The 27,675-nt window shown below is 42.6% G+C and overlaps 1 protein-coding gene across 1 annotated transcript in view; it reads right to left on the reverse strand.

The window, feature by feature from the left end:
- Positions 1-22,818, reverse strand: part of LOC117409494 (transmembrane anterior posterior transformation protein 1 homolog) — a 59,588-nt gene extending 36,770 nt beyond the window's left edge. Inside the window, 2 exon segments of the mRNA XM_034015645.3 lie at positions 3,934-4,064; positions 22,517-22,818. Coding sequence (XP_033871536.3) covers positions 3,934-4,064; positions 22,517-22,715 — 330 coding nt within the window. The 5' untranslated portion in view covers positions 22,716-22,818.
- Between the last annotated feature and the right edge of the window lie 4,857 nt (positions 22,819-27,675).

Below are 27,675 nucleotides of genomic sequence, written 5' to 3' on the forward strand. Positions count from 1 at the left end.
ATTAGGGCATCGAAATGGGTAGGAGAGTGCTTGGCTTCTGGAATGTGACTACCATAATTTTTCGAGCATACATGGATGACATGACAACCATGACTACAACAGTAGCCTGCACTAATCGGTTATTGGGCAAATTAACCAATAACATTGAATGGGCACGAATGCAATTCAAGCCCACTAAATCAAGGAGCATCTCTATAATTAAAAGGTAAAGTAGTAGATAAAAGGTTCTACAGTAATGGTGAGGCAATACCAACAGTGTCTGAGAAGCCACTGGAAACTCTTGGGAGATGGTACGACAGGGATCTAAAGAACACAGTTTGTGTGGGAGAAGTTAGACAACAAACAGTGCAAAGGTTGAAGAGCATAAACAGCAGCGCTTTATAGGGTAAAATAAAACTCTGGTGCTTTCAGTTTGGTCTACAGCCAAAGGCTGCTGTGGCCACTGACTGTGTACGAGGTTTCTTTGACAACAGCAGAGAAGCTGGAAGCTTTAATCACTTCATACGTCAGGAAATGGTTGGGAGTTCCAGGCTGCCTCAGCAGAGTGGGACTTAATGGTAAAGGAATACTGCAGCTACCAGTCTCCGCTCTAACTGAGGAGTTTAAGTGCGCCAAGGTCCAACTGGAAATTACATTAGCAGAGTCACGCAACAAATGCGTAAGGGAGGCAGCACCTGTGTTGTTAACTGGAAGAAAGTGGGAAAGAAAGCCATGGAAGATGCAAAGGCTGCCCTTCGTATCAGTGATATCATGGGGCAAGTTCAGCATGGATAAGGGGGTCTTGGTCTCACTTCAGCTCCTCCTACATGGCACAAGGCAACCCCAGCTCAACAGAAGAAGCTGGTAGTCAACGAGGTGCAGAAGCAGGAGGAGAGGATGAGGTGCGTAAAGGCCGTTTCCCAGGCCAAGTAGGGAGAATGGATGAGATGGGAGAGTGTGGAACAACGCAAGATCGGCTGGCAAATCCTATGGATAATGGAACATAGCAGGACTAGTTTCCTCATCAGATCAACATATGATGTTCTCCCATCACCATAGAACCTAAACCTCTGGGTAGGAGAAGATGATCCCTCATGTCCTTTGTCTTCATCACCAGCAACATTAAGGCACATTTTGACAGGATGCAAGGTGGGTCTTAGCCGAGGACGATTTACTTGGTGCCATGACCAGGTGCTGCGATGTTTGGCATTAGCATTGGAAGACAAGCGTAACATGACCAATAAGTTACCACCAGTTCCATCAAAACATTATAGACAACATTCTTCCGCCCAGGAGAGCAACCACCAAGAAAAGGTGTTAAAACCAATCCTCGCGCAGGACAACTGGAAGCTGCTAGAGACTGGAAAATGCTGGCTTCTTTCCACCTGAGATTGCCATCACTAAGCTTCGAGTTAACAGTGCCATGGGAGGATGCTGTAGATGAGGCGTATGAGAGGAAGAAATTGCGGTATGCTCAACTAGCCGCTGAAGCGGAACAGCGAGGATGGAGAGTCCGGGTTTACCCAGTGGAGGTGGGTTGTCGAGGATTTGTGGCACACTCTACAACCCGGTTTCTCAGAGACACCGGATTCAGTGGCCAAGAGTTGCGTTGCACAGCGAAGAACTTATCTGAAGCAGCTAAGAGGAGCAGCAACTGGCTGTGGTTGAGACAAAGATTCTGGTTGGGGAGCTCAAGCACAAAGAAAGAAAGAAATGCTGATGTACAGGTAAGTAAGCTGCGTTGAGTTGAGTGGGGGAGGGGGGTGATGCTGGGACACTAGAATCACAGTCGAGCCCTCTTGAGGTGTCGTGGGCTAGTCGACGAAACACCAACGACAGAAGATGCCCACTTGAAGACCCCAGAGATGTACCCTACTTAGCTCAGTCCAGACAGTTGTCATGCTGATGCGCTGGGGAGACTGCGCTGTGGTTGATCCCCGGAGCCAGCATCGCAACCGTTGTGTGTGCTGATGCGCTGGGGAGGCAAAATAAGCTGATCCCTGGAACCAGCATTACACTTCAGCCATCAACACCAGGCAGAAGGATATCTACATCATCATATGGAAGGAAACACAAATGGATGGAGACGCAGATGGATCACATTAGTTTACTGTAAAGCTATGTTAGTTGGTGCTTATCTTGGCGAGAGCTGAGTTCAAATCAGCATGAAGTTTTAACATCTACTGTCACGTAATGGAAATCATCATTTATGGATTTGGTAGACTTGGCACCAATTGGTAACAGGCCAAGAATAACGTGGAACATTATGTTCAACTTCAGTCTAGTGTACTCTTCAATATTTTACTACAGCCAACTAGATGTCAGCTTCCCTATAAGCATGTTATAATATTGGGCAAGGAAAGAAGGGCCCATACAGCTTTACATAGCGTATACACATGTGAATCACTCATTAATTAATCAATGAGGGTCTGGTCCAAGTTTAACTTTTCCTCAGAAATGCATTACTATCTTTACTAATGTTAATAAAGCCGACATCGAGGCACCTCTTTTCACTATATACAGTTGTTTTTTGTGATTTATTAGTGTGCAAAGCGATTTACTTTTATGCAAAAACTTTGTACGAATTCTACTATGAATTTTATTTTTATACCTGGTCTATAACTAGGGGTCTACTTAAATCCTGGTAAATTTACGTATTTTTCACGGGTATGTTGCGGAATAAATTTAGGATTTCGCTGACATTTTGCGGATCTGTTTAAACATTAAATAAACCCAAGTAGACAGTATTTCAGAACACTATAAAGCCTAAAAATAGTGGTACTTGCTTCCTTACTAAAAAAGAGTGCTGTCATTTGTTAAAGGCAAGCATGCAACATCCCCCTGCAGTTGACTTGCCCATACCTCGAGACTGCACGTTCTGCATCCACTGAATTGGTTGGACGTTAAAGCAAAGCTTTGCCAAGTTATACAGATGTGGAAATCGATTAGAAACAGCCCAAAAACTCGGTTACACAAGGGCATCTGGCTAATAAGCACGCAGCATGTTTGTTGTCATGTTATTTGTCCCATCCAATAATTTATTTTATTAGTACCGAGTCAAAACAAAGAGAACGTGGCTATTCGGGTCTAAAATTCCAACTGCGAAAAAGTAAGCAGCAGGTTGAAGCGAGGTGGTTGTGCTGGATCGTTTTAGTACTAATTTAACTTGCAGACAGGAATACTTTTTGTCTGGGCTGACTTTCCAGTTTGGTTTCTGAAAGCTGTTTATTTTACATTATGTTCAGCAGCCTCTGTGGTAGCCTTTTTGTTTAATGTGTGATTCTGAAGCTAAATAGCGATCGATCGTATTTTCGCCAAAGACACATTAAGATATGCAAAACAATGACCTCAGTCTGCTTGTACAGTTTCCTCAGCCGAAATATACTTTGCTTTTTTTGTCATCCATTTCTACTAATTTACCTCCAATGCTGAAAACTAGATTTTAGCAACCTAAATCAAAACAATGCAGCGCCAACTTTGTCCCACCCCCTACTGCACAGTACAGGTCACATAAAAGCAATAAAGACGCACTGACAGGCGGATTAAAACTTTGTCATTTGAATAGTAAACAAGAATGTTAACTGCTTTGGAGAATTTATTTTGTAAATGTTACTTTTTGTTTGTTTGTTTTTTGCTTAAGTGCAATGCACACGAGATGGCGAAGGAATAAAAAAGGGCTATCTACAGAAGGAAGATACGTAGTTTGCGTCGCTTGCGTTGTGCAGTAGTTCATTTAACTCGTTTTGTTTATTTTTTTTTCCTCTCTGTACTTGTTTGTATGCATTGGCCCCTAAGAGGTGAATTTCGCGGTGATCCCTCAATTTCACGATTTCCACGAAATCGCGATTTAGGTAGACCCCTATCTATAACATGGGAACCAATATAAATCATGTTCAACATGCCTTCACCATAAGACACTATACTAATAATAACTGATAACCAGCAATGACATACCTTCTCTAGTTCTCTAGGTATCCGCATACATGTGTAAACTCTTTCTCTCCGTTCTGTGTACTTTGCCTCATTGTGTTCCAGAAAGTATCCCCTTGTCAGCTCAGCACTTATGAACCTCAGTAACGAAAGATCTGCATTAAAAAAAAAAAGACAAATCAGTTAAAACGCTACAAATAGAAAACTATGCATTATGCAGGATTGCTGTTTCCATTGTTACTGTTCCAAACACATTCGTGGCATTCTATATTAGGAGAAAATAAATAATAATGTAACATTCTGCAGACTGTTCTTGAGCTTGAAAACAAAATAAAAGGTAAAATAATGGGATGGGACCAGTCCAGTCATACCGAGTGGTGTAGTTTTCATGTAATTGTTTTTCATTGAAGTCTCCGATTTACAGTAAAAGCATGTTATTGTCAGTGCCTTCAGTCTTTTCCTAAAGAATAAACTGGCCTCCTTTGCCACATGACCACCAACTTTACATTTGCGTAATTGATAATCAAACTGGACTATATGCAAATCAAACAATACTGGGTTTTTGTGCTGTACCAAATTTGAAAGTGAACTTTAAATTACGTGTAATATCTCAAAGCATGTGGTTTCCGTCATACGAAACAGTCACATGATCACAAAATGGTAGTGATATAAGGTGATTATATAAGCTGCAATTATAAAATCTATTTCTGAGTTGTACTGTATCTTGACTATTGTAACTGTAAATCCTATAAAGTAAATAGAGCAAACAAATTAATTCCAAAAGCACACTATCCATTTTTATGACAAATATCACTTTTTAGGTTTACATTTACTCTGTGTACCCAAAAGGTCACAGCTCAGTTCCAACCCAGGTTAGTACTGCCAGTCAGGTGAATAACCTGGCACCGAACACATTAGAGAGGTTCACAAGCCCTTTTTATAACTGATACTGTTTTTTTAATATATTTTACAATGGTCTTGCAATATAAGATTTTAAAAACAATTTTATAAGCATTTCATGTTTTTGTTCTATTTACTGTACACTTGAATCAAGTTTGTTATCCATTGAAGTTACAGTGATTTAAATGGCACTGCAGTTTAATCATAAAAGATAATCAATTAAAAAGGCAACCTAAAAAAATAACTCATTAGGTTTAGTCTATCTAAAATCATCCTTTCGCCAGTTAACATGTGCATCAAAGCTCTGATTAAATGTCACTTATTTAGTTTACTTTTTCACTAGCCATAACCATCTTTATTGCTACAATCTGGAATTTAAAGGCAACTTTCTACATGTGGTTTAAAAGGCATTAATGTCCTACAACATTACCTCACTTCTGAAATGTCACCCTTTGTTGTATAAAATAAACCATTAAAAAACTAAATAATTTAGCAAAACTGATCATCATATACTTCCTGTTAGAAGCATATTGGATGAGTTAAGAAAATGAGATACAGTTGTCGTCAACATTTAAGATTTTCTGTAAATCAACCGACATATCCTCAATAGGTCGCGTTACCCGAGTGTTTGACTTTTCTCGAGGCATTTGTGTCTCGTGAAATAAACGTGGACGTGGTGCCTTTTTGTGTTTACATGTAAAGCCTCTCATTTCCTTTGGAACGCCTACTTTTCCCAGAACGCTATGCAAATTAAGGAGAGGGGGAGGGGGGGTCAGATTTAAATTAGCCATGCTGACGGATCAGTTAGATTCTCCTGCTGTTAACCGTGAAAGTCCCCAAAATACTGTTTACATGAGCAGATTAAAGATCTGCTTTGCCGATGGACAGTGCCTGCTTTTTTTGTTTTTATTTCGTAGTTGCCAATTCGTTATTTTGTTATTTTCTCCCCAATTCAGTAGTGTCCAATTATTTTGTTTAGCTCAGCTCACCGCTACCACCCCTGCTGTCGCCCACACTGCTTTTCACACATCATCTGTTGGACGGGGGTTAGATCTTTACTAATAATAAACTGGGCCAAATCCGAGTGGTGGTTGAACAGGCGTTTGGGCTATTGCAAGGGAGGTGGCGGATACTACTGAAGCGTACTGAAGTGAACCATGCGTTTGTTCCCCAAATTATTACAGCCTGCTGTATCCTGCACAATCTGTGCCAGGACCATAAGGAGGTGTTCAGGCAAGCAAAGGAGTAACAGCTACCTCAACTGCCAGCAAGAAATGCACAACAGCAATGTGAAGAGGGTCCTGCTATTAGAGATGCACAGCTATCTATATTTTTGTAACCCGACTGTTTACTTTTATTTTGTATCACATTTTTGTTTCATTAGCTTATTTTGTATCTCTTTATAGCAAAAATGGCATCCTCATTTGTGCTGTACCTGTATGAGTTTTTTTTTACAGGAGCAATCTAGTTAAAGTACCTTGCTCAAGGGTACAGCAGCAGTGTCCCCCACCTGGGACTGAACCCACAACCCTACAGTCAAGAGTGCAGAGCCCTAACCACTACTCCACATTGCTACCCTACATTATTAGTAATAGTTTTAAATAGAAACTTGGTAAATACAATCTATAAAAGACATGTTATAAAAACATTTAGATCCGTGTATGATTAGCATTATGCAAAGTTCTAGGGAAGACGAAGAAAAAAGCGGGGTTATCTGCAACATCAATCTGATAAAGGAAATACTATAAACAAAACATTAATTCCCCTGCTGCCATCTTTGGACCATGATAACTTATGTATTCCCATGTGACTTTTATAGCAGCTTGGACTGAACAAGCTAATTAACATCTTCACGAGAAACTCGTGTTTACATGTGACTGGGCGTAGATTTCACGAGCATTTCCTGAAATCACACAAGAAATTGAGACTTTCACGGTAAAATACTGAGAACTTTTTTTGGGACATTTTCACAAACTTTCCTTGCCAAGTTTCATGTGCATTGTCCATTCACACGAAACAAATGTCTACTGGCCTGATGTTGACTATGTTCCCTTATATGACTGCCTGAAACAGAATGCAGAGAAGCGGGCGGAACTACAGCATTGAAATATCTACAAACATACATTTTCTTCAATATTAAAAAATTCTATTAAAAAAAAGTGAAATTATCTACAATAAACTTTGTCGTTTATATAGAAACATGAGACCTAAAAAAGTGATAGTCACTGTAAAAATGTACTGTAGGCTCCTGGAATTAAGTTTCTTGCTCTATTTACTTAAATTAATTACAGTACAGTAATAATAAAAACTACATACAACAAAGTCAACAACTTCATTAAAACACCAAATCACTTCAAATGACAACCGCTTTTTCTGAAACAGTTGTCTGTTCCTGGAGGTATGTACAGCTTGATTTGAGAAGTACAATTTTCATTTTACTGATTTTTTTTTTTTGTGGTAGACTGGTACTACAATTAGATTTTATATGGGACTTATAAAATATAGGCTGACAAATTAATTTATAAAAACATGAAATGAAAAGATCCAATTAAAATCAAACCATGGCCTTAGGTGGAAATAAAACATTTGTGTCAGCTCTCAAACTGGAGCACTATATTACAAAAGCACCGGTTATGAAAATATGAAAAAAAGTCCTGGAATGATTCCAACCCTGAGGGTGAAGAAAAAAGATCGGTTTGTCTTAAAGATAATTCAGTATGTTGCTTTTTTTTTGTAATGCATGTGTGGATCTCCAAAAATTGTAATTAGTAAATCACGTCCACTATTGAAACTAGAAATGTTGTAAACAATAACAAAGCATCCCCAGTACCATACTCTAAGACAGTGGTTCCCAACCTTTTCCAATGTACATAATATACCCGGGTCAGCAGGAATGTTGTCACTTTACAGTAAAATAGTACAGGGCAGTTCAAGAGCAGATAACAGTGTTGATAGTTACATCAGGGTTACATTCAAGTGCAAATGAAATACAAAATACTAGAGAATGGGTAAGTACAGGATTAAATACAGTAAAATTGGGAGCAGATCAGTGCAAGTTAAAGTGCATTAAAAGGCAGAGTGCTAAATCGTCCAGAAGAGTTGAGTTTTACAGGTGTTGTCTGAAGAGGTGTGTTTTGACGAGGCATCGGAAGGTGGTCAGGGACTGAGCAGTCCTGACATCCATGGTCGTTCCACCACTGTGGGGCGAGGGTGGAGAAGGAACGGGCTCTGGAGTCAGGGGAGCGTAGAGGAGGTATAGCCAGTCTTCTAGTGCAGACGGAGCAGAGAGATGAGGGTCTGCAGGTAGCTGGGTGCAGTGTGGGCAAGACAAGTAGGCGAGTACAAGAGTCTTGAACTGGATCTGAGCAGTGATCGGCAGCCAGTGGAGTGAGCGGAGCAGTGGAGTAGCGTGGGAGAAGCAAGGAGTTCTGGATGAGCTGGAGCTCATTCCAGAGGATCTACCATCGAATCCTTTATCTAATCTCCATTTGTGACCCCTGGTCCTTGTTTCTTTTTTCAGGTCGAAAAAGTCCCTTGGGTCGACATTGTCAATACCTTTTAGAATTCTGAATGCTTGAATCAGATCGCTGCATTCGTTGTTCAAGACTTTTAGCCTGTCCGCAGACAACATGCCTTTTAAACCCGGAATAATTCTGGTCGCTGTTCTTCTTTGCAATCTTTTGAGAGCAATAATATCCTTTTTGTAGCGAGGTGACCAGAACTGAACACAATATTCTAGAAGAGGTTTTACTAATGCATTGTAAAGTTTTAACATTACTTCCCTTGATTTAAATTCAACACTTTTCACTATATATCAGAGCATTTTGTTGGCCTTTTTATAGCTTCCCCACATTGTCTAGATGAAGACATTTCTGAGTCAACATAAACTCCTAGGTCTTTTTCATAGATTCCTTCAATTTCAGTATCTCCCATATGGTATTTATAATGCACATTTTTATTGCCTGCATGCAGTACCTTACACTTTTCTCTATTAAATGTCATTTACCATGTGTCTGCCCAGTGCTGTCTAGATCATTTTGAATGACATTTGCTGCTGCAACGGTGTTTGCCACTCCTCCTATTTTTGTGTCGTCTGCAAATTTAACAACTTTGCTTACTATACCAGAATCTAAGTCATTAATATAGATTAGGAAGAGCAGATTACCTAATACTGATCCCTGTGGTACTCCACTGCTTACCTCGCTCCATTTTGAGGTTTCTCCTCTAATCAGTACTTTCTGTTTTCTACATGTTAACCACCCTAATCCATGTGCATGCATTTCCTTGAATCCCTACTGCGTTCAGTTTGAGAATTAATCTTTTATGCGGGACTTTGTCAAAAGCTTTCTTGAAATCTAAATAAACCATGTTGTATGCTTTACAATTATCCAGTGTCGACGTTGCATCCTCAAAAAAATCAAGCGGGTTAGTTAGACACGATCTCCCTTTCCTAAAACCATGCTGACTGTCTATCAGGATACTGTTACCATATAGATAATTTTCCATTTTGGATTTTATTAAAGTTTCCATAAGTTTACATATAATAGAAGTCAGGCTTATTGGTCTGTAGTTACCTGGTTCAGTTTTGTCTCCCTTTTGTGGATCAGTATTGCGTTTGCAATTTTCCAGTCTGTCGGTACAACTTGTGTTAAGAGACTGTTGCAGGATTTTGGTTAGCGGCTTGTAAATAACTTATTTCATTTCTTTGAGTATTACTGAAGTATGCATCAACTAACTGAACTGAATTAATAACAGAACTCGCTACTTGTTCCGAACAGTATTAACTAGTGCGGTTGTCACTGCCTTTTGCAACCAAACTTTGTGTGTACTTAAACCGTAATAAGAGCAAAATGTGAACTCGCAACCACATTTATTATTATTATTTGTTTATTTAGCAGACACCTTTATCCAAGGCGACTTACAGAGACTAGGGTGTGTGAACTATGCATCAGCTGCAGAGTCACTTACAACTACGTCTCAACCGAAAGACGGAGCACAAGGATGTTAAGTGACTTGCTCAGGGTCACACAATGAGTCAGTGGCTGAGGTGGGATTTGAAACGGGGACCTCCTGGTTACAAGCCCATTTCTTTAACCACTGGACCACACAGCCTTTAGGCGTGTGTGTACAAGGCCTACGTGAAGGATGCCTTTAGATGTAGGCATGTTGATTTACACAAGCTCCCCTTACAGGGATGCTTCATCAGTGGGCATATTTAGGGGGTGATTTGATCAGCCTATAACTCACTAGTATAAGCCACCCATTAATTGTTTTGCACATTTTACAGCACCTGGGAATATCCTTGGATTGCATAGGATAGGCTGTTGATGCAATCCAGGGGGTTTCCTAGTGCTGTAAAATGCTCTTAACAAATGCAGCTGTGGCTTATACCAGTGGGGTATATGTTGATCCAATCAACCCCTTAGTTCACATACATATAGGCATGGAAACAACTTGTTTTTTGCTTAGTAGTTATAGCCACTCCAGGTTCTACTATTTGGTTAGTGACACAAGCAGATGAGGACAAACTAAAAATAATACTCAATAAAAACATAAATTTTCATGTTTTATACGAAGTGGAAAGGAAGGCAAAGGTTTATAAATTTTGTAATATAGATCTGAAACTGTTACAATAGAACCACTTTGGATAAACTTTGCATTCTCACTATCAGACTTTAACCTTGTAAACATGTTTGTACACAGTCACACAAGAAAAAAGAATTTTTTTTATATATATATATATATATATATAAAAAAAATTCTATTATATTATATATATATATATATATATATATATTATATATATATATATATATATAGTGCCTTGTAAAAGTATTCCGACCCCTGACCAATTCTCTCATAATACTGAATTACAAATGGTACATTGAAATTTTGTTCTGTTTGATATTTTATTTTAAAACACTGAAACTCAAAATCAATTATTGTAAGGTGACATTGGTTTTATGTTGGGAAATATTTTTAGGAAAAATAAAAAACTGAAATATCTTGCTGTGGAAACTCCCAGTTTACACCGATGAAAGAAATTGCCCTAACGAGGACACAATTACCTTACCATTGGCCTCCACCTGTGAACCATTAAAGGGCAGCAGTGTGGAGTAGTGGTTAGGGCTCTGGACTCTTGACCGGAGGGTCGTGGGTTCAATCCCCAGTGGGGGACACTGCTGCTGTACCCTTGAGCAAGGTACTTCACCTAGATTGCTCCAGTAAAAACCCAACTGTATAAATGGGTAATTGTATGTAAAAATAATGTGATATCTTGTAACAATTGTAAGTCGCCCTGGATAAGGGTGTCTGCTAAGAAATATATAATAATAATAATAATAATAATAATAATAATAAAGTTGCTGTCACATTTTCTGGATAAAAACCCCACTGTTGAAGGATCATTGGTCAGGCTCTGAATCTGAAGGAAAATGAAGACCAAAGAGCATTCTACAGAAGTTAGAGATAAAGTAATACAAATGCATAGATTAGGGAAAGGGTACAAAATAAAGTGTTTGGATATCCCAGTGAGCACAGTTGGATCAATAATCAGGAAGTGGAAGCTGCATCACACCACCCAGGCACTGCCAAGAAAAGGCCGTCCATCAAAACTCAGCGCTCAAACAAGAAGGAGATTTGTGAGAGAAGCCACAGAGAGGCCAACAATCACTTTGAAGGAGCTACAGAGTCCAGTGGCTGGGAGTGGAGTAATGGTGCACCAGTCAACCATATCAAGAGCTCTGCATAACACTGGCCTGTATGGGAGGGTGGCAAGAAAGAAGCCGTTACTCAAAAAGTATCATCTGAAAGCACGTCTGGAGTTTGCCAGAAAGCATGAGAGTGACCCAGCTGCGATGTGGGAAAAGGTTTTGTGGTCAGAGGAGACCAAGATAGAGCTTTTTGGCCAAAACTCAAAGCGCTATGTGTGGCGCAAACCTAACACTGCCCATGCCTCAAGACACACCATCCCTACAGTGAAGTATGGTGATGGCAGCATCATGCTGTGGGGATGCTTCGCATCAGCAGGGACTGGGCATCTTGTTAAAATTGAAGGAAGAATGGATGGAGCAAAATACAGGGAAATACTGCAAGAGAACCTGCTTCAGTCCACTAAAAAACTGAAGCTTGGGAGGAAATTCACCTTTCAGCAGGACAATGATCCCAAGCACAAGGCCAAAGCAACATTGGAGTGGCTCAAGAACAAAAAGGTGAATGTCCTACAGTGGCCCAGTCAAAGTCCTGACCTCAATCCCATTGAGAATCTGTGGCACTATTTGAAAATTGCGGTCCACAAGCGTCGTCCAACCAACCTGAACAACCTGGAGCAAATCTGCCAAGAAGAATGGGCCAAAATCACTCCGACACTGTGTGCAAAGCTGGTACATACTTACCCCAAAAGACTTATTGCAGCAAAAGGTGGCTCTACCAAATATTAATGTGTGCGGGTTGAATACTTATGCAAGCAAGATATTTCAGTATTTTATTTTTCTTAAAAATAATTCCCAACATAAAACCAATGTCACCTTACAATAATTGATTTTGAGTTTCAGCGTTTTAAAATAAAATATCAAACAGAACGAAATTTCAATGTACCATTTGTAATTCAGTAATATGACAGAATTGGTCAGGGGTCTGAATACTTTTGCAAGGCACTGTAATATATATATATATATATATATATATATATATATATATATATATATTCTCACTACACTAATTTGAATCCAAGCAGTGATACCCAAATTTTGCCCATGCAATGACTGAACTGTGACTGAAAATTTCCAAGCCTGAACCAATTATTCACACACATTTTGACAGAACTTCTGTATATTTTCACATTGGTCTTTTGTAATGGTTTTAAAGTATGTGAGTTAGTATATGTAAAACAATATACACGAAACCCTCACAGTCTGAGAATCTTACCAGCTGGAGGGATTAAATCAATATTTATACTGCTGTATGCGGAATAAAATGTGGCTGAGTGAGGGCTGAATTAAACTGGGTATTACAGTACAAAATGAGTCTCAGGGGTATTGTTATGTGTAACTGTGGCAAAGCGCCCCGCCCCTGTGTGCATTTGTGTGATCTGTGTTGTATGTTGCGTGCGTGTGTGTGTTAATGTTGGTGTATAGATTGGTACACGGGATATAAACGGGTCTGTGTTTCACGTATATTTAAAGTGTAGATTTGTATTTAGGCACGAGGAGAGCACAAATCACTTCAGTGAGAGAGAAGGAGTAAAATCGTCAGCGTAATTATAAATATAATAAGTGTATTCTCACCGTGTTTGTTCGTCTCCGTTTCACCTGTGAGTTAGTGTCTAGTCGTTTTGTCTGTCTGTTTATTTTGGCGTCAAGTGCCGTGTCCAGTGTTTTTGTCTGTTCCAACCTTTTATTTTCTGTTCTGTTTATTAAATGCTGAACGCGATCACGCGTTCAGCCTCACCAAAACCCCATCTCTCTGTTTATTTATTTCCTCCATCTGGTCTGACGCCACCCACTCCGGACGTCTTTGTGACACGTGGTGTCCTGCATGGGATCGACAGCGCCTCCAGGACTCAGGCCAGAGCAGGAACCGCATTTTTTTGAAAAAAAAAAAAAAAAAAAGTGTTGGATTACAAAAAAATATATATATAAATAAATAAAATGGGATGGAAGGAGGATAAAGAGGTGAAGGACAGGGAGGAGGAGTGCCGCCTAAGGGCCAGACATCCACGGCGATCTAACAAGCCAACGCCGGGGTGCCTCCTCTGCGACCAGGATCATCTGTTCGCCAACTGTCCCTTCCGCAGTTATGAGGAGGAGCCTGAGCGTCCACAGCCCAAGTGGGAGGAGCCTGAGCGTCCACAGCCCAAGTGGGAGGAGCCTGAGCGTCCACAGCCCAAGTGGGAGGAGCCTGAGCGTCCACAGCCCGAGTGGGAGGAGCCTGAGCGTCCACAGCCCGAGTGGGAGGAGCCTGAGCGTCCACAGCCCGAGTGGGAGGAGCCTGAGCGTCCACAGCCCGAGTGGGAGGAGCCCGAGCGTCCTACGCCCGAGTGGGAGGAGCTCGAACGTCCTACGCCCGAGTGGGAGGAGCCCGAACGTCCTACGCCTGAGTGGGGGGAGCCCGAACGTCCACAGCCCAAGAGGGGGGAGTCGGTGCGTCCACAGCCCAAAAGGGAGGAGTCGGTGCGTCCACAGCCCAAAAGGGAGGAGTCGGTGCGTCCACAGCCCAAAAGGGAGGAGTCGGTGCGTCCACAGCCCAAAGAGAGGAAAGTCGGGGCTTCCATAACCCTAGGAACCAAGCTGCCAGCAGAGGGAGAATGCCTGCTGGTCCCACCTCCACCAGCAGAGGAAGAATGCCTGCTGGTTTCCCCTTCCGAGGCAGAGCCGCACCAGTCCCCTGCAAGAGAGGCAGAGCAGCACCAGTCCCCTGAAAAAGGGGGAGACGACATGCTGCTCCCACCTCCGTCGCCAGGAGACTACACGCTGCTCCCACCTTCACCGGCAGGAGCAGAGCAGCCGGAGCTGTCTCTGCCTCCGCCACCTCCACTGGCAGGAGCAGAGCAGCAGGAGCTGCCTCTGCCTCCGCCACCTCCACCGGCAGGAGCAGAGCAGCAGGAGCTGCCTCTGCCTCCGCCATGTCCACCAGCAGAGGGTGAATGCCTGCTGGGTCCCTGTCGACCAGCAGAGGGTGAATGCCTGCTGGTATCACTTACCCCAACAGCAGAGGATGAATGCCTGCTGGTATCACTTCCCCCACCAGCAGAGGATGAATGCCTGCTGGTATCACTTTCCCCACCATCACGAGGAGAGGAGCGGGAGCTGCCTCTGCCTCCATCACCATCAGGGGGAGAGAAGCAGGAGCTGCCTCTCCCTTCACCAGAAAGACCAGGGCGTGAAGCTGGCGGCCCTCCGCAGCCCTTGCATAGGCTGCTGAGGGAAGCATGGGTAAGAATCGCCTGGTCGCAGAGGCCGAGAAGAGGGCCAACACCCGCATCCCGGCTGGTCCTGACTCCCTGCCACGCTTCACCCTCGCCTGGGGCTGCCAGCCGTGCCGCATTGCTTGGGGCTGCTAGTTGCTCCGCATCGCAGCAGGAAGTACTGTGGCCGGAACCCCACCAAGGGGAGTTGTCGGCCACGAAGAAAGTGGGGGAGGTCAGGAGACCTGCTCCCACTGCAGCAGTTTCGCTGCCGGAGATCGTGGGGGAGGTCCGGAGACCTGCTCCCACTGCAGCAGTTTCTCTGCCGGAGATCGTGGGGGAGGTCCGGAGACCTGCTCCCACTGCAGCAGTTTCGCTGCCGGAGATCGTGGGGGAGGTCCGGAGACCTGCTCCCACTGCAGCTTCTTCGCTGCCGGCAGTACTGTGGTCGGAGCCCCACCAAAGGGAGCTACCGGCTACAAAGAAGGGGGACGAGGTCTGGAGACCACTTTCCCCAGCAGCAGTTTCGCTGCAGGAGTTCTTGTGGCCGGAGCCCCACAGGAGGGAGCTGCCGGCTACGAAGAAGGGGGAGGTCGGGGGACCACCTGCCCCCGCAGCTTTTTCGCTGCAGGACGGGACCAACAGGCTGTCAGCCGTGCCACTACCGGCAGGGGTGCTGACAGCATGGCCAGCCATGGGCCCACTGAAGCCTCCCTTCCCAGCCCGAGACTTTGTCCTGGACTGCTGGATTTTTAAGGGGGGAGGTGGCCATTGAGGCCATGTGTGCTGCGCACAAGGGGGGGTATATGTGGCAAAGCGCCCCGCCCCTGTGTGCATTTGTGTGATCTGTGTTGTATGTTGCGTGCGTGTGTGTGTTAATGTTGGTGTATAGATTGGTACACGGGATATAAACGGGTCTGTGTTTCACGTATATTTAAAGTGTAGATTTGTATTTAGGCACGAGGAGAGCACAAATCACTTCACGTGCTGGTTAAATGTAATATGTGAGCACGGGGTTGCACAGAATTAATTCACGTGCTGGGATTCAAGTGAATGATTAATTAGTAATTGAATCCCAGCACAACAGTATATATAGATGCACATTTTCACTCAGTCGTGGTTAGGTGTTCAGAGAGTGGAGAACGGGTGAGAGAGAAGGAGTAAAATCGTCAGCGTAATTATAAATATAATAAGTGTATTCTCACCGTGTTTGTTCGTCTCCGTTTCACCTGTGAGTTAGTGTCTAGTCGTTTTGTCTGTCTGTTTATTTTGGCGTCAAGTGCCGTGTCCTGTTTTTGTACTGTTAAACCTTTTTATTTTGTTAATAAACGCTGAGTGCAGCCATTGCACTCAGCTCATCATCACAACCACTGTCTTTGTTTGAATTCCTTCCTACTTCCGGTCTGACGCCACCCACTCTGGCCGTCTTTGTGACAGTAACTCACCTCAACTTTGTACATTACTGTATTTCAATACATATGAATAATGATGACCATTATGATCGTAGCCAGGATCCTTGAGAAATGATCCTACCCGAGTAAAGTATGCATTTACTATGCAATACACAACCAAATGCAAAATGTAAATGCAGCACCAGTCAATATATTTACTGTAGCAAAACATCTTTCTTTTGCCTTTGTCAATGTCAGCAAATAATATGTAGGGATGGGTGCAGACATTACATCTTTTGTACATACAGTGCCTATAGTAAGTATTCACCCCCCTTGGACGTTTTCACAGATTGTTGTGTTACAACCTGAAATCTTGATGCATTTAAATGGGATTTTTTCCTTTGATTTACACAACCTACTCAACACTTTGATGAGGCAAGATAATTTTTACTGTGAAACAACAGTTAATGAAAAATAAAAAAACTGAAATGTCTTGGTTAGATAAGTATTCACCCCCGTGAGTCAATACTTGGTAAAACCAACTTTGGCAGCAATTACAGCTGTGAGTCTTGGGGTAAGTCTCTACCAGGTTTGCACATCTGGATCATGCAATATTCACCCATTGTTCTTGGCAAAATTGTTCAAGCTCTGTCAAGTTGGAAGGGGATCGCTGGTGGACAGCAATCTTCAAGTCTTGCCACAGATTCCCAATTGGATTCAAGTCCGGGCTTTGACTGGGCCACTCTAGGACATTCACTTTCTTGTTTATAAGCCACTCGTGTGTCGCTTTGGCTGTGTGCTTGGGGTCATTGTCCTTCTGAAAGGTGAATCTCCATCCCAGTCTTAGGTCTTTTGCAGACTGAAGCAGGTTTTCCTCAAGGATTTGCCTGTATTTAGCTCCATCCATCTTGCCCTCTACCCTGACAAGCTTCCTAGTCCCTGCCAATGAAAAGCATCCCCATAGCATGATGCTGCCACCACCATGCTTTACAGTAGGGATGGTGTTACCTGGGTGATGTGCTGTGTTGGGTTTGTGCCAGACATAACGCTTTGCATTTAGGCCAAATAGTTCAATTTTTGTTTCATCGGACCACAGAATCTTTAGCCAACTTTTCAGAGTCTCCCACATGCCTTTTTGCAAATTCCAAGCAGGATTTTACATGGGCTTTTTTCAGAAATGGCTTCCTTCTTGCCACTCTTCCATACAGGCCAGATTTGTGGAGTACCTCAGCTATTGTTGACACATGGACAGTTTCTCCCATCTCAGCCATGGAACGCTGTAGGTCTTTCAGAGTTGTCATTGGCCTCTTGCTGGCTTCTCTGACCAATGCCCTTCTTACCTGGCTGCTCAGTTTGGGAGGACGGTCTGCTCTAAGCAAATTCTGGGTTGTGCCGTATACCTTCCACTTCTTAATGATCGACTTCACTGTGCTCCAAGGGATATTCAATGCCCTTGAAATCTTTTTATACCCCTCCCTGATCTGTGCCTTTCCATAACTTTATCCCAGATTTGTTTTGAAAGCTCCTTGGTCTTCATGGTAGTATCTGTGCTTTGAATGCACTACCCAACTGTGGGACCTTACAGAGACAGGTGTATTTAATCTGAAATCATGTGAACCATTTTTATTGCACACAGATGGACCCCATTTAACTTATTGTGTGAATTCTGAAGGCAACTGGTTGCACCTGAGTTTATTTAGGAGTGTCATAGCAAAGGGGGTGAATACTTATCTAATGAAGACTTTTCAGGTTTTTATTTTTAATTGATTTGTTTTTTCACCCTCCACCCCCATTTTTTCACACATTGAAAGTGTTGAGTAGGTTGTGTAAATCAAAGGAAGGAAAAAAAATCCCATTTAAATGCATCAAGATTTCAGGTTGTAACACAACAAACTGTGAAAACTTCCAAGGGGGGTGAATACTTCCTATAGGCACTGTATGTCAAAATGGCTTTATATCATGATGAAGCATTTGTGGTAGAGGTGGAATATTCATTATGATTGCACTTCTAAACATTTTAGAGCCAAAGTGAAACTCTTTGACACTGACACTTAACAGAACAGATTTTTGTTAAATGAACCTTTAAGAAACAAACTATTCTAAAAACATACCATCCGGAAATGGGTTGAATACAGTGGCGACGCATAGGGGGGGCACGCCTGGTCACGTGCCCCCCCAGATTTCTGCGGGCAGTGGCTTAGCCACTGTGTTAGGATCGTTTACACTTAAACATGTGTAAGAAATTGAAATATTGTTATATTTTTCGCTTCCCATTATAGTCTACCTGTGTGTACACACAGGCTGTGTGTACACACAGGACGCGGAGCAGACGCAGCACGGGCAGCGCTGATTTTTCTTTTCGTTCACGGAGCGAACTTTTTATTTACCGCGTTGCTATCAACCAATGAGAATACATAAGCAAGCTGTACTTGCTCAACCCCAAACACAGATGCATGAAACATATAGGCTATGATTACTGTATATGCTATGTAGCCTAGCTACTACACACATAGATGTGGTAGAGGACATCTACTATGTAATGAGTAGCCTATGTATTTACATAGAATGCACTCGCCTCATGACATATCTTATTGCCAGCTGACCTCTCCAGCAGCCAGCCTACTAATAAGATTATCATTTTTCACGGATTGTGCAGCCAGCTTCATCAAGGGACGGTAACCAAGTCCATCCAGGTCTTGGAGATGGAGTGGTAAATGTACAACCTATTATTAATTGAATAGCTAAAGAAATAAATTAGAATGAAAACAGTTCTGGACGCTGCTGAGAGAAAACCGGCAAAACTGTTTCAATTCTTGAGTTCGGTTACCTACTTGTTTTCGTTCTGATTATTTGTTTAGGCTACAGCGTGTCCGTCAGCTCAACTAGCGAATGTCAGTGCAGTGTGATACCAAAAAAAAAAAATGAGTGGTTGGATTTGCTGTCAATCAACCCAAGTTTTTTGTTGGATCAGCTGTTTGTACATTTTTTTTTGTTTTTAAAGGCGCTGTAGTTATACAATGTAGTTAATGCAACTGTGTGCACAAGTCCCTCCTCCCCCGAACCTCCAGAAGATTAGGTACCATCGGCAGTCCTGCGTCAGTCAAAGAGTAATTACATTAGTCAGGATTTGTGAAATTAAATAAAATGGTTTGCTTTGCTTTGAACACCAAATGTGAAATGAACAACCATAAGTACGAATGAAATTATATATAGTTATTTATTATCATAATGTGAAATTGAAATCTGATGCGCATGTTAAAAGTTCAAGTCCTTTGCTTTGTATTTCCTTTTTTTGTTTTTAATCGGAAGTTTATAAACTGAATCTTTTTTTTTTTTTGCACAACAGTGTATTTGGTTATTGGATCTTCTGTTAAAAAAAAAAAAAGTTATTTATTTTTCGAAAATAAAACGTCAATGCACTAATAAGAAATCAGGTTGCCAATTTCACCACTGTGACTATTCACCTTAAAAAAGTTACCATTGTCACCCTCTCCCGAAAAAAAATCGTGGCTACGCCACTGTTGTCAGGGTTTATTATTTAAAAATGCGCAGTTTATTTCAAACTTTCAAAACATAATAACATAACCAAAGAGTGTCTAAGACCCTTCACCGTTATATTTGTTCTCGTGTGAGACTTTCACTTTTTCAGTCAGCGAAAATATGTGCTAAAACGGAGTGAATTTGAGCCCTGTTAAAATGGCAAAAAGACAGCTACGTTTGGAGTTTTTCTACAACAAAAAAGCTAAACCTCCAACACCAGAGACATCAACAGAAACCGAATTTGACTCTTCTGTAGTTCAGAATGTTACGAACAGCACAAGAGTGTGACGATCCTTCCATTTCAAACGCTCAGGTTAGTGCAGGTGTAGCTGTCTGTCGATAAGAGACTCTTGCCTGTTAAGTGTTGTTTGCAGCTCTCTTGTGACAATCTGGCGTAGAACTGTTTGTGATGATAATGTGGTAATGTTAGAAAGCTAGCTTAATGTTTACATAAAAATGGTTAAAATCGGGCATCGGGTTTGAGCACGTTTTTTTTGGGGGGGTTGTGCCCCCCCAGTTTTTCAAGCCATGAGTCGCCAATGGTTGAATATGTATATAGTTCTATCTCCCCTGACAACTATAATTACAACAATTGTTTGATTGAATAGGACATTGAAATATAAACACTTCAATATATACTTTAGTGTGTATGGGTTTTTATTTTATTTTTTACTTTGTAGTTAAGTCTTTCGATGTTAAAACATTATTTGCTTATTTAGGGTTTCTTTGCTTAGGAAATACTAACCAGGGCTGTCGGTATACATCAGAATGTAACATAAAGAGTGTGTGTGTTTGTAGATATGGTTTAAGTCTTTAAACGCTAACACTGCACAGCACTTAAACGTTTGTAAAAAAGCACATCCCTAGTAGCCAACCCGCATGACACCAGGTCCTGCCCCGGGCAGAGCAGGCCAGTGTGAAAGGGGCTATAGTCTCTAAATATTATCTTTGTTGAGATGATAATCACAGAATCACTATGGTGCTTAAATGAACACCAATAATCTGGGTCAACAAGACACTGCCGGACAGTGCGCAAGTGACCAGTTCAAACATGACACACTAGCTACAGCCAGTAGTTTTAATACTTTTATGTCTAATACTGCAAGTGCTAAGTATAAATGCTCCAGTAAACATACATAACATATCACAATACTCATACTTTGACGGTTTTTGTTTTATTTATTAGGCATGGTTGCATTTAGCAATAGCTTCTGGTTGAATTTGTTTTCAGTGTTTGAAATGGATACATTTCTTGCAAAAGAAAAAACACCAGTCTACTGAAAAAGTGCAAAGCGGCAGAAAGTTGAGTCACGTTTTTGCTGGATAAAAAAAAAAAAAAAGTTGTTCGTTATTTTAATTTTTTTTCATGAGGGTGATAAATGGCACACAGACATGCTGGTGTGGAAAGTAATGGTAATGTGATAAACATTTGATGCAGACTATTTTGTATTACTTATAATTTTGCCAAATACAAAGTGAATTCCAGTATTTCCAAAGAGATTTCGAAATACGGTATTTAATTCTGTGCATCCAAAGACATGCAACGAAGTTTTAAGAATTACGCCTACTGTTTGGTATTCTGTCTAAACCAGCAGTTTGTCAGAATTTTGACCCCCGGGTTTATTTAGTAACCCCATTGCTGGATCACTACAGTAGCCGTGTATCTCAAATTAAAGAAACCCACAAAACCAAAATAAATAAATAAAAATAACACACATTTTAAAAAATTTAAAAATGGCAAAAACCCCAAAAAATAATAATCCGAGCGCATTGTGCGACACCCAAGATCGGTAACTTATAGGAAACCATAACGTTAACATGCATTAAATATTATAATATTGAAATATTGAATTTCCCCGGGCAACGCCGGGTACTTCAGCTAGTATGAAATAAACGAGAAATCAATTGTTAATCAGATTATTCTGCCTTTTATTGCAACTGTGGTACCATTCAGTAGAGCGAAAATTGTAAAGGGTACTTTAGCTAAAAAAACGCGGTAAAGTTTTAAAAAAAAAGTTGAAAACCCCTTATCTAATTAAAAAGCAAAAAGTGTTCAGGTCGAAGGTTAAAACAAGTTGGTTTAATCGAGGGTTAGAAATCCATTATACATTTTTTGAAATAAATGTTTTACTTATGGAATGTTTATAAAAAAAAACAATACTTACACAACACCTGAGAAACGGACCCAACGTTTCAACTTCGTGAACAAGGGGTCAAACAATTCTATTTACTCATTTGGATGCTTTAAATCATGATGAAGCATTTGTGGAAGAGGTGAAATATTGGTTATTATTATTGTACTTCTAAAAAGCCAAAGTGAAACTCTGGCACTAAACAGAACAAAGTTTACTTATATTTGCAAGACAGTCTCTAAACGTTATCTTTGTTGATATGATATCACAGAAAGCACAGTACGGTGCTTAAATAAACACCATAAACTGTGTGCAAGGCAGTGCATTACGCGAGCGACCAGTTCAACCTGATAGTACACTAGCTAAGTAATGACAGTTGTAATACTTGTCTAAGTTTATTCAAGTCTAATTCTGCAGGTGCAAAAATAGAAAACCTGTGAAGGCTGACATATGTGATAAATTACCTTTCTCTGATTTTAAACATGTAAATATTATAATGTTGCACGTTTGTGACGATACATCATAGTTCTTCACTTGAGACAACAAGCAAAAGCGAACAGAAAACAGTGTACCTGACGCCGAGGTTTAACGTATTTAGAAAATGCATGCGCATAAGAAAGGTATCCGAACTTATTATTTATTTATTTATTTATTTTGTATGTCAATCTTTTTAGTACCGGTATCAGTTTCTCTCGGTGTATGTGCTCAAGTACCGAGAGTCAGTGTGCGCTCAGTCGTACCTGACAGGCTTCTTTTCCTCTCCCGGTTTACCTTCCTCTCATAAAAGCCCAGGGTTTCAGTGATCTCTGGGGTGCTGCTCAGTTTCTCCGACACTGTCCTGATAGTGTGTCTCGTTTTTTGTTTCTCTTTCTCCTTGTCCTCGGTCTCTGTCCCCATCTCCTTTCCCTCTTCCAGCCCTGATCCCACCGTATCCGCCATGTTCGCTCACAGCACCAACAAACACAACAGTGTGACGTCATCACTCACCACGCAGGGAGAGGCTTAGAGAACTACAAATCCTACAATGCAGTGCGAATGGTGAAACGTTTCTTTTGGAGAATACTCTGCATTTAGTGTTTATCTGGTGAAGGGACATCCTGTAACTTAAGGTGACCGTATTTTGTATTCCAAATCCGGGGACACATTGTACTCACCACACTATTCCTGATGCTGGCAGCACTAGAGAGGCTCGCTGGATTAGCTATGGCTTCTGCAATAGTTCTGTATCATCTAGATCAGATGAGGGGTCTGCAACCCTGGTTATGAAGAGCTACATTGTTTTCTGATTTTCGTTTCAACCAAGCTCTCATTTACTTAATTGCACCAATTATTGACTTAGTTAGTCAAGATTAACAGGTGTTCCATAACTTTAGCCACTGATGATATAAAGACACCTTGAAAATCTTTGACATACCAAGCTCGTCGAGTCACCAATCTGGCTCGAGTCACTTCGAGTCATTGGTTCTGACCAGTGCTTAATTTGTAAAGAAAGAGGTGCCGAGGCATAAAACGTTTCTTTGAAAGAGTAGTGTACGTACTTGGTTTAATTTAATATAGCAGGCTAATGTTCTTATTTAAGTAGGCTACAATTTTTTTTATTATTAAAAAGTTGTCGTCGTTATTTGTTGAAATTAATGCTCAGCTTTCATATTTTGTTGTGTACTTCTCATTTAATCAAACCAAATAGTGTAAGAAGTTGCTTGTATCGTTCATGACGTTTTTCAAATCAAGTAAGCTTTTTTTTGTGTATAAAAAACGACAATACTACATTCCCTCAAAGACTTTCATTTAGTTAGCCACTGTGGCTAAAGTAACTTAACATTTTTTAGCCACACTGGAAAAACTTAAGCCACTTAACAATACTGTAAACAAAAGTTATAAACATACTGTTTCAGCAAGACAAAAAGACGTGTATTTTATTTGAAAACATGTAGATATTTAAATGCAAGACCCTATCATTTACAATACATATAAATATTATATTTAAATTGCACTATAACTCTGATTCCAATTTAATAAATGCCAAACTTAGTTCCACGTGAAAAAAATGTCATTACAGATTTCCTAAATTCTGAATAGGTTTGCAGAAATATTCATGTACTGCATAATCCTTTACATTATTTTAACTGTGATGCGGGCAAAATTGTGCCAGTAGACAGTGCTATTAGTGTATGTTATATATATATATATATATATATATATATATATATATATATATATATTTTTACCATATTAGAACATAAGAACATAAGAAAGTTTACAAATGAGGGGAGGCCATTCGGCCCACCTTGCTTGCTTGGTTGTTAGTAGCTTATTGATCCCAGAATCTCATCAAGCAGCTTCTTAAAGGATCCCAGGGTGTCAGCTTCAACAACATTACTGGGGAGTTGGTTCCAGATTCCCACGATTCTGTGTGTAAAAAAGTTCCTCCTATTTTCTGTTCTGAATGCCCCTTTATCTAATCTCCATTTGTGACCCCTGGTCCTTGGTTCTTTTTTCAGGTCAAAAAAGTCCCTTTGGTAAACATTGTCAATACCTTTTAGAATTTTGAATGCTTGAATCGCCAGATAGTCTTCTTTGTTCAAGACTGAATAGATTCAATTCTTTTAGCCTGTCTGCATATGACATGCCTTTTAAACCCAGAATAATTCTGGTCACTCTTCTTTGCACTCTTTCTACAGCAGCAATATCCTTTTGTAGTGAGATGACCAGAACTGAACACAGTATTCTAGATGAGGTCTTACTAATGCATTGTAAAGTTTTAACATTACTTTCCTTGATTTAAATTCAACACTTTTTACTATATATCCGAGCATCTTGTTGGCCTTTTTTATAGCTTCCCCAAGACCCTTCTTCACATGTGACTACTGACAGTAATATTGCACTGATTCTGACATTAAAACTCAATAAATCATAGTGAGATGAACCCTTCTTTTTAAAATTTAAAAATGTGTTTATTCTTTTATTAAATTGTTCCTCTTTCGAATCCACTCTGTTACTATTTCCGAGTCGAGTCACGTCTTTTGAGCAGGGAGACGAGTCAAGCCACGTCTTTTGAGCAGGGAGTCGAGTCGAGTCACGTCTTTTGAGCAGGGAGTCGAGTCGAGTCACGTCTTTTGAGCAGGGAGTCGAGTCGAGTCACGTCTTTTGAGCAGGGAGTCGAGTCGAGTCACGTCTTTTGAGCAGGGAGTCGAGTCGAGTCACGTCTTTTGAGCAGGGAGTCGAGTCGAGTCACGTCTTTTGAGCAGGGAGTCGAGTCGAGTCACGTCTTTTGAGCAGGGAGACGAGTCGAGTCACGTCTTTTGAGCAGGGAGACGAGTCGAGCCACGTCTTTTGAGCAGGGAGTCGAATCGAGTCACGTCTTTTGAGCAGGGAGTCGAATCGAGTCACGTCTTTTGAGCAGGGAGTCGAGTCGAGTCGAGTCATTTGATGGTAATGACTCGAGTCGAGTCGAGTCACGAAAAATTGCGATTGACCATGCTCACCTGGTCCCCGGCCCACCTCCTTTAGGTCCAGGCTCTCGCAATACCGACATTGAGCAACCTCATATGGTCGGCGAGACAGGGCGTCAGTGTTCCCATGCTGCCAGCCGGCCCGGTGCTGGAACTGGAAGTCGAAGCCCTGGAGCACCTCGATCCAGCATGCCACTTGCTCCTCTGGTTCCTTAAAGCGCAGTAACCACTAGTGAATGGCCTGCCATACAAGTAGGGCCGGAAGTGACGGATTGACTGCACCACCACCAACAGCTCCCTCCGGGTGACGCAGTAATTCCACTATTGTAGGCCACTACCCGTTCCCCTTCGGGGCCCATCTGGGACAGCATGCCCCCAAGTCCAACATCACTGCCATTGATGACGGGTCGGGGTAGGCAAGGACACGGGTCGTACCGCCTCCACCTTGGCTGGGTCGGTGGCAACTCCGTTGGCCCCCACCACGTGACCGAGGAACTCAGTCTCCTGGCGCATCAGGCAGCACTTCACCTGGTGCCGCTTCAGGCCAGTGGCCCGGATCCACTCTAGCACCTCCCTCAGGTTGGAAATGGCCCCCTCGTAGGTCGCCGCATGGATGAGCAAGTCGTCCAAATAGACCACTTAGGCCAAGAGGGGAATGCCACTGAGGATGCGCTCCATAAGGCACTTGAAAGTGGCAGGGGCATTGCACAGGCCAAATGGCATCACCGTGAACTGGCAAAGACCGTTATCCCATGGTGAAAGCCATTTTCGGCCGGGCCATGGGGGCCAGCTCGACCTGCCAGTAGCCACTGCACAGGTCAAGGGAGCTGAACCAGCAGGAGCCTGTAATTTCATCCAGGGCATCATCGATGTGGGTAGGTGTGACAGCGTTGAGTCGCCGGTAGTCGACACAAAACCAGAGGCTGACGTTCTTCTTCCGCGAGAGTACTATGGGACCCACCCAGGGTCGATGGCTCGATCACCCCATTGGTGGCCAGCGTTCACGGCTAGGCAGCACATCCCCCGTGGTAAGGTGGTGCTGGACCAAACCCGACTGCACACAGTCTTTGGACTGGGGCAAAACAGGCCTCATACTCCTCCAGGAGCCCCTTCAGTTGGTGGCGCTTCTTACTGTGGAGCCCCTCCATGCTGCGCAGATGGAGGTCCTCCAGGAGCCCACAGCGAAGGGGGCTGCTGGACTGGCATGTGGGCGGGCAGCCGGGCAGTAGTGTTAGTGGGTTGTTGGACTGACTGGCGAGCGGTCCAGCCGTTGTGTTGATGGGCAGGTGGCGAGCTGGTTAGCCGAAGCAGCTGCTGGGCAGACAGCGAGCTGGTGAGCCGGGGTGACTGTTGAGCAGGGAGGCGAGCTGGTGAGCTGTTGAGCAGGCAGGCGAGCTGGTGAGCCGGTTGGCTGTTGAGCAGGCTGGCGAGCTGGTGAGCAGGCCGAATGGCATCACTGTGAACTGGCAGAGACCGTGCCCCATGGTGAAAGCCGTCTTTGGCCAATCCTCAGAGGCTAGCTTGACCTGCCAGTAGCCACTGAACCAGCAGGAGCCCATGATTTTGTCCAGGGCCTCATCGATGCGGGGGAGCGGGTAGGCATGACCATTATTATTATTATTTATTTATTTCTTAGCAGACGCCCTTATCCAGGGTGACTTACAATTGTTACAAGATATCACATTATTTTTACATACAATTACCCATTTATACAGTTGGGTTTTTACTGGAGCAATCTAGGTAAAGTACCTTGCTCAAGGGTACAGCAGCAGTGTCCTCCACTGGGGATTGAACCCACGACCCTCCGGTCAAGAGTCCAGAGGCCTAACCACTACTCCACACTGCTGAGTCATGTTGAGTCACCAGTGGTCAACACAAAACCAGAGGCTGCCGTCCTTCTTCAGTGAGAGCACTATGGGAGCCACCCAGGGGCTGTCGTATGGCTCGATCAACCCATCGGCGGCGATCTCCCGGATGCTGTCCTCCGCGGCCTCCCTTTTGGCCAGCGGGAACCAGAGAGCACTTTCGCGGCTAGGCAGCGCATCCCCCATGGTGAGGAAGGACCAAACCAGATTGCGTGCAGTCTTTGGACTTTGGGGCAAAACAGGCTTTGTACTCCTCCAAGAGCCCCTTCAGTCGCTGGCGCTGTGTCACAGATTGCCTTGGTGCGTGATGTCAGACCAGGGAGGAGACAGACAACAGTCAGCACTGGAGTAATGAAATGAAGTGATTGTGCAATCCCCGTTCCTAAATACAAATATACATTTTAAATCACCTGTGCTACATAACCCACACTCCGTGCACCACTACATACATACATATAAACATAAAAAACGCACAGGGATGAGGCACCCCGCCACCCGCTGCTTACTGTCGAGCCCCTCCATGCTGTTGAGCAGGCGGGCGAGCTGGTGAGCCGGGGCAGTTGGGTTGTCAGGGTGATGCCC

Source organism: Acipenser ruthenus, chromosome 2, assembly GCF_902713425.1.
Source record: "Acipenser ruthenus chromosome 2, fAciRut3.2 maternal haplotype, whole genome shotgun sequence".
Lineage (NCBI taxonomy): Eukaryota > Metazoa > Chordata > Actinopteri > Acipenseriformes > Acipenseridae > Acipenser > Acipenser ruthenus.